The 12,883-nt window shown below is 38.3% G+C and overlaps 1 protein-coding gene across 1 annotated transcript in view; it reads left to right on the top strand.

Moving 5' to 3' along the window:
- Positions 1-12,883, top strand: part of THADA (THADA armadillo repeat containing) — a 288,720-nt gene that overhangs the window by 49,040 nt on the left and 226,797 nt on the right. The window contains exon 23 of the mRNA XM_084623532.1: positions 11,747-11,879. Coding sequence (XP_084479658.1) covers positions 11,747-11,879 — 133 coding nt within the window. The remainder of the gene's footprint in view (positions 1-11,746; positions 11,880-12,883) is intronic.

Here is a 12,883-nt window from a genome sequence, read left to right as displayed (position 1 = left end):
CACAGATCTTTTTATGGCTGTGAACTCATTCTTCAGTTAACATCTAAAGATAAGGTAATTGCATGCCCTCTCCTAAAACAAAAGGAGTTTTGAACTGAGTGACTGAAGGTTGCTACAATTTGTAAGGCATGGATAGCAATTTCATTTTTTTTTGAGGGGTGGGGGCAATAATCAAAGTATCTTTGGGGGAAAAATAGATGTGTGACTGTCGAGTGGGAGTTTAGGGAGAAGGGTTTGGACTGTAGCAAAGGGAGGCTGGTTAGGAGGAGGGGCATAAATTGGATTGGATGATAGCACCCAACCTCTCTTGGCTCCCTTCAGGTGAGGGAGGCATGGCATTCAACAAAACAGCTCTGCCAATGTACCCCAGCCTTCCTGCATCCCCACTACTCTGCACCCCACAGCTCTGCGAGTGAAGTTCAAACACCCTGGGTCCGACAGCTCTGCCAGTGCACCCCGATCAGCCTGCAGCCCCAGAGCTACCAATGCACCCCAACCTTTCTGCACCCTACCGTTTTGCCAATGCACTCCAACCATACCACAGCTATTGTGTTCCACAGCTCTGCCAGTGTACCCCAACGCTGCATGAAAACTATTAATGAATGCTGGAAGACCATTAACTGGGGAAATTGGGAAGGGTCACTGCTGATTGAAAAATTCATGCCTTATGGAACAGAAACATTACAAACTCTGACACCACAGTGTTTCTTGGAGATGGGGTCCATCTATTGGCCTGGGGTCAAAAGATCTTTCTCTCATACATAAAACTGTCAATATTTAAGAACAGGAATCCTGTCTGTAATTTTGTTTCTGCCCTCTTTCAGCAGTGCCCCAATGTGCCCTATTAACTCTCACCTTTACTCTGCCAACCCTGACGTTGATGAAATGTACAAGCTCTTCACATCCTTTTACAATCCAGGCATTAGTGGATTTTCTCCAAGCTACGGCTCCTTCAAAATTGGTGCTCCCTATTAAAAAGGCCATACTGGAGTCCGCTGAAGAATTTGGCACACACCTGCCACTTGTGCCCTGACTCCTGTTAATCTGAATTTTCTGCTTTCTCAGTCTACTTGTCAGTCAGTCTCTGTAAATCCTCCTTGGTCAATGCTGTGAAGTCAGTATGGTCTGCTAATCTAAGGTTATGCACAGTCCCACCATATAATGTGACTCCTCCCATTTCATCTCTCAAGGCTACAGTTATTACTGATTCCAGTACCAAGTTGAACAAATCTGGTGATAGCATGCCTCCTTGTCTCACTCCTACAGTCATTCTGAACCATTCAGTCAGCTTTATATCAACTGTCACTGCATTCATCAACTTGCTGTGGATGCTTTCTATCCGCTTGATCAATTTTTTGGGGATGCCATACATTTTCATAACTTTTCATAATTCTTTCTGCTCAAAGCCATCAAAAACTTATTTGAAGTCTATAAAGTTGTAATAGGTTTGGTTGCGTTCTGTATACTTTTCCAATACCTGTCTTATCACAAATAACTGATCTATTGTACTTCGTCCCGATCAAAATTAGGGCTGTCAAGAAATTAATCACGATTAATTGCATTGTTAATAATAGAATACCATTTATTTAAATATTTTGGGTGTTTTCAATTATTTTGATTTCAGTTACCACACAGAATACAAAGTGTACAGTGCTCACTTTATATTTATTTTTATTACAAATATTTGCACTGTACAAAACAAAAGAAGTATTTTTCAATTCAGCTAATACAAGTACTGTAGTGCAATATCTTTATCATGAAAGTTAAACTTATAAATGTAGAATTATGTAGAAAAAATTGTGTTTTTTTTTTTAATGCAATGGAAAACTTTAGAGGCTACAAGTCCACTCAGTCCTACTTCTTGTTCAGCCAATTGCTCAGACAAACAAGTTTGTTTACATTTGCAGGAGATAATGCTGCCCTTTACCCCTTCTTGTTTACCATGTCACCTGAAAGTGAGAACAGGCGTTCGCATGGCACTGTTGTAGCTGTCATCTCAAGATATTTATGTGCCAGATGCACTAAAGCTTCATATGCCCCTTCAAGTTTCAACCACCATTCCAGAGGATATGTGTCCATGCTGATGATGGGTACTGCTCGATAATGATCCAAAGCAGTGTAGACTGATGCATGCTCATTTTCATCATCTGAGTCAAGTGCCACCAACAGAAGGTTGATTTTCTTTTTTGATGATTCAGGTTCTGTAGTTTCCATATCAGAGTGTTGCTCTTTTAAGACTTCTGAAAGCATGCTCCACACTCCATCCCTCTCAGATTTTGAAAGGCACCTCAGATTTTTAAACTTTGGGTCAAGTGCTGTGGCTATCTTTAGAAATTTCACATTGGTACCTTCTTTGCGTTTTGTCAAATCTGCAGTGAAAGTGTTCTTAAAACGAACAACATATGCTGGGTCGTCATCCAAGACTGCTATAACATGAAATATATGGCAGAATTTGGTTAAAAGCACAGAGCAGGAGACCTACAATTTTCCTCCTCAGAGTTCAGTTGCAAATTTAATTAATGCATTAATTTGTTAACAAGCGTCATCAGCATGGAAGCATGTCCTCTGGAATGGTGGACGAAACGTGAAGGGGCATATGAATGTTCAGCTTATCTGGCATGTAAATACCTTGCTGTGCCAGCTACCAAAGTGCCCTTGGAATGCCTGTTATCACTTTCAGGTGACATTGTAAATAAGAACAGGAGTACTTGTGGCACCTTAGAGGCTAACAAATTTATTAGAGCTTAAGCTTTTGTGGGCTACAGCCCACTTCATCGGATGCATAGAATGGAACATATAGTAAGAACACACACACACACACTTGCCAAACAAACAATCATCTTAATTAACTAGCCTCTTACAGTTTGTATGGCATGGCAACTTCCACCTTCTCTGTGTGTGTGTGTGTATATATAGATTTCTTCTATTCTATGCATCCGATGAAGTGCGCTGTAGCCTACGAAAGCTTATGCTCTAATAAATTTGTTAGTCTCTAAGGTGCCACAAGTACTCCTTTTCTTTTTGCAGATACACACTAACACGGCTGCTACTCTGAAACCTGCCATTGTAAATAAGAAGCAGGCAGCACTATCTCCCGTAAATGTAAACAAACTTCTTTGTCTTAGCAATTGGCTGAAGAAGTAGGCCTGAGTGGACTTGTAGGCTCTGAAGTTTTACATTTTGTTTCTGAGTGCAGTTTTGTCACAAGAAGAAATCTAGCTTTGTGAGTTGCAGTTTAATGATAAAGAGATTGCACTACAGTACTTGTATGAGGTGAATTGAAAATACCATTTCTTTTGTTTATCATTTTACAGTCCAAATATTTGTAATAAAAATAATACAAAGAGCGCACAGTACACATTGCATGCTGTGTTGTAATTGAAATCCATATATTTGAAATCAATACATTCGAAAATGTAGAAAAACAACCAAAATATTTAATACATTTCAGTTGGTATTTTATTGTTTAACAGTGTGATTAAAACTGCGATTAATCACAATTGATTTTTTTAAATCGCGATTAATTTTTTTGAGTTAATCGCGTGAGTTGACTGCAATTAATTGACAGCCCTTGTCAAAATCCAGCCTGTTTCTCTGCAAGTGCTGCTCCCGCATACCTCTTCATTCTCCTCTGAAATGTCTTGGTGAAATTTTTTCCTGGTACGCTCAATAAGCTGATTAATCTGTAGTTCTTGCACTTGCTCTTACTGCCTTTTTATATGGATTGGTACTATTACAACTTTTGCGTGGCAGTTGCTATGATTTGTAAATCTCGTTGAGGAGCTGGTCTATTATCTTTGCTGTGTGTCTTCGCCTGCCTGCAGCAGCTCTGCAGTTATGTTGTCACTTCCTGGTGTCTTTCTTTTTCAAACTTCTGTCAAGATCTTTATTATTTCTTCTAAGAATTCTGGCCTCTGTTCTCCCTTGTTTGTGCTCTGAAGTTTGTCCAGAACTGTTCCATCTACTGTATTCTGCACATTGCACAATTCTTCAAAATATTATTTCCATTGTTTGTTCTTTACTTGTTTGCCCCCAATTATTTGTCCGTGTTTGCTTTTCACTGCGGACCTCTTCAGCTTGTGTATCTATCCCATTCATTTCTCTGACTTTGTGATACAACCCATATCACATTTCTCTTCGCATATTCTCCTTTATGTTGTTTGCTTGTCTGGTTGTTTGCTTTTTGTTTTATCTGTCTGGTCTGTCTGTTGCACTCCGCTCTTAGACTTTCGTCCTCCTTCTTGTTCTCTTTTGGCTTCCTACGCTTGTCACTCAGCGGCAGCTCTTTATCTGTTATCCACCTTGGTTTCTTCATTTTGGCCTTGTAGCCCAACATTTGTTCAACTGCTCCTGTAATCTCCCCTCCTTTTTTTTTTTACAGTGTTCTGTATCTTTTCAGTGTTCATTTCCTCTTTCACTAGAGATATGAAGTTTCTTCTGCACGACTTATTTATGTTCGTTCTGGATATCTGGCTCTTTCCATTTGTCCACTTCATAGATCTTTATTCCTGGCACTTTGTCGATTGCTCTCAGCCTTTAGCTCATTGATGCCAGCGCTAATTTATGATCTGATCCGAATGTGGCCACATATGATCTGCACTACCACCCACTTGATTTCCGTCTCTGATTCACGAGTATGTGTATCATGTTCTTTTTATGCCCATCAGGTATCCATGTCCATTTCCTCTATGGCTTTCTTTGTTGAAATAGCATGTTCCTTATCACCAGGTTGTTGCTTGGGCTACTGAATTTCTGCCTTTCTCCTCTCACTTTCTTCACTCAGTCCAAATCTGCCTGTTGTATGTTATACTACTGTTCAATGTACTGGGAGCTCTGTAACCCTCTCTGTTTCATTAATGCGATCGTTAATGTTTCAGAACATAATGGAATGTCCTTGCACAGTTAAATTTATAGGGCTTCATTCATTTGGGAGGAACAGGGTGGATTGATTTAAATCTGTGGTTTTCAAACGTCTTAGGCTGCATATCCCTTTCCAAATAATGTAGTCTACTGCCTGTCCCATCTCAGAGAAGATCATAATATATCCATGATCAGATTGCCAAATATTACTAAATAAAATGCATTGTCCGCCACTGCAGGCTTTTTCTTGCGTATCCCCTGACGAGAGCTCAGGTACCCCTACAGGTATGAGTACCCCAGCTTGAAAATCACTGACTTAAATAAAAAAAAAAGGAGGACTTGTGGCACCTTAGAGATTAACCAATTTATTAGAGCATAAGCTTTCGTGAGCTACAGCTCACTTCCTCAGATGCATATCGTGGAAACTGCAGCAGGCTTTAAAGCCTGCTGCAGTTTCCACGATATGCATCTGAGGAAGTGAGCTGTAGCTCACGAAAGCTTATGCTCTAATAAATTGGTTAGTCTCTAAGGTGCCACAAGTCCTCCTTTTCTTTTTGCGAATACAGACTAACACGGCTGCTACTCTGAAACCTGACTTAAATCAGTGATTTAAATCACTGATTTTAATCTTGTTTTGCATTTGTATTTTTTAGTTCACTTTCTTTAAGTAAAGGTGATTCTCATTGGTTGGTAACCAATAAAACATATTGATTTTAAACTAAATATAGTTTTTACACTAAATTTGGTATTATTTTTTGCTAAGCAGGAAGATACAAGATACCTATACATGTTTTTTAGCAGTTATGCAGCTTACTGTACATTTATTCAGAGTCTTAATTTTTACATTTTTTTAACATGTTAGAAAGTGGTTAGTGATGCGTTTACAAAATAATCGATTTTTTTTTTCTTGTGATGTGTCAAGCCGTGTTTGGATGGAAACTGGCATTCAATGACAAAAGTGCAACATTAAGCAGCATTTACATTTTTTATTAGTTAAATAAAACTGCCTTTAAATGTGCTGGATACATAAGAAAAATGTTCATCTAAACATGTTTTTCATTTAAAATTGAGTTATACTGTCTTTCTTTAATAAGTAGTTAGTGAATTGAACTGATTGTTTCAGGTGACCACATTCAAGATTTTAGAACTAGTAGAGCTCATCCTCACTCCTAGTTTTTATTCATAGATTGGAAGAGGAAAACAAGCTTTCTTGCACTTCCGTCTCCCAATTGGTTTCACAACTTTGAATGAATTAGTCATTGAACAGAAATAGTTGAATAAACTGAAATGAAGAGAATATTTTCCTTGTATGAGCAGAAAAAGCTACTGCTGTCAAAAGCTGGTTTAACACTTCAGTAAACTGATTCCATGTTGTTACCAATGACTTCTGCCAGTAGAGTGGTTTGACTTTCTTTAAAGCTTTGGTGGCAAGCATGCACTGTTTAATATTTTTTTATTTAATAGATTATGGTAAGTTAGGCCTTCACATAGGATGTCAGAATTTCAAATTTAATGTTTAATGTTTGTTTAAAAATGTATTGTAATTTAAATAAAATCTGATTTTAAATAAAAGCAAGTACAAAAAATCAATTTTATCCCCCCTGGGGAAGAATGGAGCAGAGAACTATGGTATAAAATATTTAGGGCTTAGTAGAATTCTTTTATTTAAGAAAAACGTATTTGGAAAGTGGTTAGTGATGCGTTTACAAAATGATCGATTTTTTTTCTTGTGATGTGTCAAGCCGTGTTGAGGAAATGAGGGAATAATTTTATACATTCTATATTGAATTCAGTTAATATCACACATTGCCACCAGGAAGCTATGGCATTTGGTCTCAAATAAAAATACTTAAAGAAGTCATTTTGGAGTCAGCTGGACTAATACATTTAGTCCAAACTCCTTGGAAATTATCCATCTATCATTCTAGTGGATTGCTGAACACCTGCAAGTGCAGTATATGAAGCTATATGGAGATTTCCAGTAGGGGACTGGGAGTAGACAGTCCTGTCTGCTGTTGACTGCTGTGACCCTTGAGAAGTCATATAACTTCCCTGTATCTTCCTGGTACAAAAAGAAAACTACATCAGGACTACTGGAGAGCAAAGTGATGAAATGAGTTTCCCCAGGATGAGCAGGATTACACTGATTTAAACTTTCAATTTAGATATACTCACATAGACAACACTTTTAATTGTATGAAGTTTAAGCTACAAGCCGCATAAATTCAGGAAATCCAAGGTTAACCCTTCAAGGCCCAAGGTTGACCCTTCATCCTTAATATACAATTTTTTATGGGGAGGAGAGTACAACCTTATGAGTTATGGGGAGAGGCTCAAGCTAAACTTTGTATTTCCTGGGTTTTGGCAGTTTGTGTCTCAGGTTTATTGGATTCAGTAAAACTGATCAGAATAGCTGTTATGGCCATGCATGAAATTGTTTTAACTAGAAGAAAGGAAAAAAAATCAGAAAAACAACTCACTGAACTGCAGTTGAAGTTATTTACATATCAAGTTACTGTGTGGTGTTTTAATTATAGACTTTAATTACTTGGTCTGGCAAAAATAATTAATACTTCAGTCTAATATGGATTAGGGTTCTTAACCTGAAAATAACACATTTGTGAACACAAATTTTACCTTGTAAAGTGTCTTTATTCTTAAATTTCAAGGCCACCTGCTCGTTATGACAATAATATGCCTGCCAGGCCATGAGAGATGCTGCTGCCAAGCATAAGGGACTGGTCTCCTCCATTTCAAAGTAAATAGTATCTAATGTTTTTTACTTTAGAGAAGTAACACTTTGCTTTCACAAAAAACTTGGGTTTGGGTGAGTGACTGAACAGGATAGAATTACTTGTGGCAACTTCAGCGTTCAAAATGTCTTAGATTGCATTTCAGTATATTTTTCTCTTTCTGCTAGCTCTTAAGGCAAAAAAATCTATTTAAAAATAAAATATGCAATATAATAATAATATAATACAAAAATGTGCAATATGCTTTTAGATATTCCCTAATGTTTTGCCTTGTTCTCTTTTGTACCACAATAAATGTTAGCGTAGGATGTTTGTTTTAATGCTGAGGTAACATACTGAAGACTTAAGCACTATTCTTTGAACAGCTAAAATAAGAAATTTAAACCATGTTTGAATTAAGGAGATAAGACCAGTAGTGCTAGCATTTACAATTAAAACAGTAATATCTGTAGTAGTGTACTCTAGTTGAAATGGGATCACAAAGTCTGAGGTAACCACGAGAATTACTGGTTGATCAAAACCCTGGAAAGTTGTCACATTCATGTGTACAAAAGGATAGAAAGCCAACCCATGTCTTAAATCATCTGAGGAAGGCCAACAGTAGGCTATGTAAAACAAAGCTAGGACAGAGGTGACCATTATGTTGTAAAAGGGCCAGAGGAAGATGTCGCAACTGGTTGCCTTGCCTGTGGATCCTGTAATGTTGTGTGACCCACTCTCTTTGAAGCTATGTTTCTCTGACACTTTTGAGGTGGCTGTCAGGATGGTAGTTTAGAGGTGCACTGACTGCTTGAAACAGAGCTGTGAAAAGGGGAGAAGGAGGAGAAGCAATGTAGGGAATCCAGTGTGGTGCCCAGTCCTAGGGCAGGATTGGGTATCCAGGAGTCCTTCCTTTAACTGGCCCTTACAAAAGGTAGAGGACCTACTGTGACTGTTGCCTTTCGTTTTCTTTCTGTCTTTCTTTCCCTATTGTTGGTTTTCTATCTTTTTGCTGGGTAGGGAGGGAATAAGACAAAAAGATTGTGTTTTTAAATATTTAGGTGGTGGTCAGATACTGCAGTGATGGGGTCGATAAGAACCTGGCTAGTTGGAAATGGAGTGGGGGGTAGCAGTAGAAATTTGATGTATTTTTAACACTTAAACAGAGGAAATATGATGTGGGGGATGGGGAAGAAATAGGAGAAAAGTGGAAGCCTTTCTTCAGCCTTCACTTTCTTCTTCCTTCTTGCCCCTGCCCCCCCCCCCATTTCCTGTCTTCTCTCTTAACTTTAGACTTCTTATTTCAACCACCCAGGTAGTCAAATGGGGCTAACAGGAGGCCACCCAGCTACTAAAATGGGAGAGTAATTAGGACTTGTGTTTTGGCAACAGCAAATCCTACAGGGTTAATATAATTGCAGTTGTATTAACCATAACTGATAATCATTTGTTACAGGCTGTGTCAAGGCAAATGTTTTAGTGCTTTTAATAATGATATAAAATGGCATTAATGGAAAAACTAATTTTAACTGTGAAAGCTACATTTGGAAAGGCTGTATAATGGTTAAGGAGTAGGTTTTATCCTGGCTGACCAAATTATATTTTGTTGAACTTTGTTTGGGCAGCACCTGGGACTGAAGTAGGCTTGAGGTTCTGCTTCTGCCCGAAAGTCCTTTGCTTAAGGCCGTTCCTGTAATTTTGACAAAGTATTTATTTTTAGGGCTGTTTGCCCTGTGAGAGCGTTTTATAGGGAATGCCAGATTGTATAACTGCAGAGGAAAAATACTTCATGGCAAGAGTGCAGTTTAGACACTTGACAAATAAGTCAAAGTACTGGTAATGAATTGTACCCTTGTTTTTTTGCTGTCTTCACTAGCTGCATATTTTTTTGTGTATTTTACGTTTAAAATTATTTGAATGTATTTTATCTTAAACTGTTTAAAGAGACCTAGCATTATAAAAGTTTTGCAATACTGCTGCTCAGGTTTGCAGAAGCATTTTATTTAATTCATTTGTACTGAATATACACTCATTGCATAAACTTTCAGGTGCGTTGTGTATGACTAAACCACAGTTAAAATCAGCATTAGCCAGATAGTGCCACCTACAGTCTACATCCAATCCCCAAGATAATTTCATATTGCACAAAGGCACTATAATGAGGATAAACCAGCTACTTACCTAACCAATTCCTTTAAACGTTAGACTCCTCCATTAATGGCCTGCATCAGGCAGAGGCACGAGTAAACACATGGGCCTTATGCAATATTCTGAAGATCAGTAAAATCAGTCTGTGATGAATAGATTAGCGAAGTAAAGTTCCAGATGGCAGTATCCTCCATTAAGAACACTCTGACTAGGGCACCATTTCTCAAATGCGGCCACACTCTGAGGCCACCAAAAAATTTGTTGCGAGAACCCCTGGACTAGGGGCTGCCTAAAGTTCAAATCTAGGGACTGTTAGCAGAAGCATTTTGGCTGATCCCAGCTATTAGGAGAGAGCTGGTCTCTTAAGTAGCCAGGAACCAGCTCACCTAGTGTTTTCTAGATTAAACTTTCTTGTGTCCAGTTTTTGAGATATGGAAAAATCCATGGGCAGTATCCATGGGTAAGTGAAACAAACATGAACCCACATACTCCCCTGCCCCTTCTCTCCCCCCCTCTTCCCATGTTGGCTAGTGTCCACCACTGAGACCTAATAATTAAAAATACATTGGGTATGCAAGGGTTGCTGCATGCCATGTATGAGTATTAATGTTTCAAAGAAAAATATCCCCAACAAATGTATGTGTCCATGACAGTTCCACACTCCTATTCATGCAATCCAACAGGACCTTCACTGTGGCCTATTGGAGCATCATTGGTATGAGGAGTAATTGCTGCTGGTTGACAGTGATTACACTGGACACACTGAATTGCCTTTCCTCATTTCCAGCTGTACAATTACAATTAAAGACTGTAGCAAATGTAATGAGCTCTGTTTCCTAGTTTAAGCAAACACACCAAAAGAAGGATATACCAAAATGCCAGCTTTCCTATGGAGTCAATGTTAAGGTTGTGTTGTGTGTGAACCAGCTGTCTCACCCCCCGCCCCCTTTTTTTTTGGTAAGCTTGAGGGTTTTTTTCCCTTGAAACACCAACATTTATTTCAGGCCAATGTGGGGAAATCTTAACTGAACATTTCCTAGATTTCTAGTGTTTGAATTTGGTGCTTTGAAGTCCCCCATACCAGAAGGTGTTGGGGAGTGGAAGGCACCATTCAGAGGGCAGCAATTTTAACGCCACCTTAGCAAAGTGTTGTGGTGGCTTTTGTGAGTGAATTAATATAAACATTGGTAGAAACTATTATCAAATGGCAGAGTCTGAAAAAAGGCTATTTGCCTAATTATGGCTGGCCCCACACATCTGTACAAGTTACAGGGTGAAGGCATGGGGAAACTTCATTCCCTTCCTCATGGATTTGCACAAGGGTTGGATACATTCCTGATAGGGGAGTGTATAGGACCTACTAGGTAGGGATGCTAGTAGAGTTAGCCACCTCAAAGTGGGAGAGGGCATGGCCATGGATTTGAGCCAGAGCAGATGACTGCATACTGCATCCTTTGAAATGCTGTGGGGAGCTCCTGATCCAGTCTTTGCTCCCCATAGGAAACTTGCTGAGTCAAACAGAATCCCTCTGGTGGCTACTACTTCTGTACAGCACCTCTGTTTCTGCTCTGCAAAAAAGTGTCCTGTGTCTTAAAATGATAATCTCTTCAAGATTTTAAAATATTGTAGTTGTTATTTAATACAATATACCAGGCATTTAATACCAGACCTGTTTCAGTGTCTCTAATTTTGTTTTGATTAGTCTGGATACAACTCCCATGTTTCTCTCATCACATGTTCCCGCATATGTTAGTACCCCCAAATATGTAAGGCATATGTGTATTCCCATTTTTCAAAATGGGTTATATATTTGGCCCAACTGTGGTCAAGTCAAATCAATCCTACACATTAAGTGCATATCAATCCTACATTAAGAAAAAATGGTCTTAGTTAATAAAGGTAAATAGCACTCTGCAAAAGCAATAGGGCACAGTTTATTATCTTTTAATTTTGTTTTGAACTTGTTTATCCTAAATACTTATGTATGCTTATTTGTGTCTCTTTAGATGTACTAGTGAGAGTCTACGTACATTGCCACAGCAATGGTTGTACAATGTTTTAGAAGAAATTAAAACTTGTGATCCTTCTTCTAAACTATGTGCAACTAGACGCAGTGCTGGAATTCCATTCTACATACAGGTACCTACTAATGTTGCACCTGTAACTTCATATGACTGCATTTATGTTATTGCCAGATCATTGTGGGGTATATAAATCCCTGAGAAGTATCAGTGAGTACATTGTGAGATGGTTGCGTGTTTTACTGATTTCACCCATTTTTGGTCAAATTATGCCCCTTCTGGATACTTTGTGAACATAGATGCAGGCTGGAGTCCACATTTTGTCCCAGTTTACATTCATGCAATTGGGATTACAAAATGGGAGTATAATTCGCCCTGAGATGTGGATCTATTGACTGGCATTTCTGGAGGATGAGAGCTCATGAGATTTGTGGTTTCAGTGTGGTATCTGTCAAATGTGTAAATAGTTCAGAGATTGTAAATATAGCTGCTTGTTTTATTTGATAAATAAAAATATGGATATTGCATTGTGAATAATATGCCTGTTTTCATTTGAGTGCTCCATTATGCAGCTGAACTCTATTATAGTGACTGTAAGACTGTAGCAAACGGAAATTCTTCAGTATTTCATAGATTATATTTGTAATTGGGACATATGAGTCAAGAACCTTTGTTCTTATGTTTGTAATTTACACTGTACATTTCATTATGACTGGATGTTTTTGTTTCAAATAAAATATGATTAGTTGAGCAAAATGTCGAAATTTTGGCTTTCAGAAGAGGTGTAGAAGTTCTGAGACAGGAGAGGAAATGTTTTCTTTTCCTTTTTCTTTCTTTGTGTAAAATATTACAGATTGTGCAGTGATGGTAACTGATTTATGAATGAGAAATTGCTTTACTATTAATGCAGATTTTTTTGTGTAAAAAGAATATTTGAGGGAGACTGGATGGTGTTGGGAATTGTTTGTAAGCTCTTTTTCAAGTTTTTGTTTCAAATCCAGCTCTGATCGATAAAGATAAAAATTATTACCCTCTGATATTTGCAAGTGGTCTACATGAAATTAATTTGGTGGCTTCAGCCCTATTGTTGGGGACAAGTGTTCCCATCCATATCACAAAACT

The sequence above is a fragment of the Lepidochelys olivacea genome, assembly GCF_965140295.1.
Source record: "Lepidochelys olivacea isolate rLepOli2 genome assembly, chromosome: 3".
Classification (NCBI taxonomy): Eukaryota; Metazoa; Chordata; order Testudines; family Cheloniidae; genus Lepidochelys; species Lepidochelys olivacea.
This window is presented reverse-complemented; position numbering and strand designations above follow the sequence as displayed.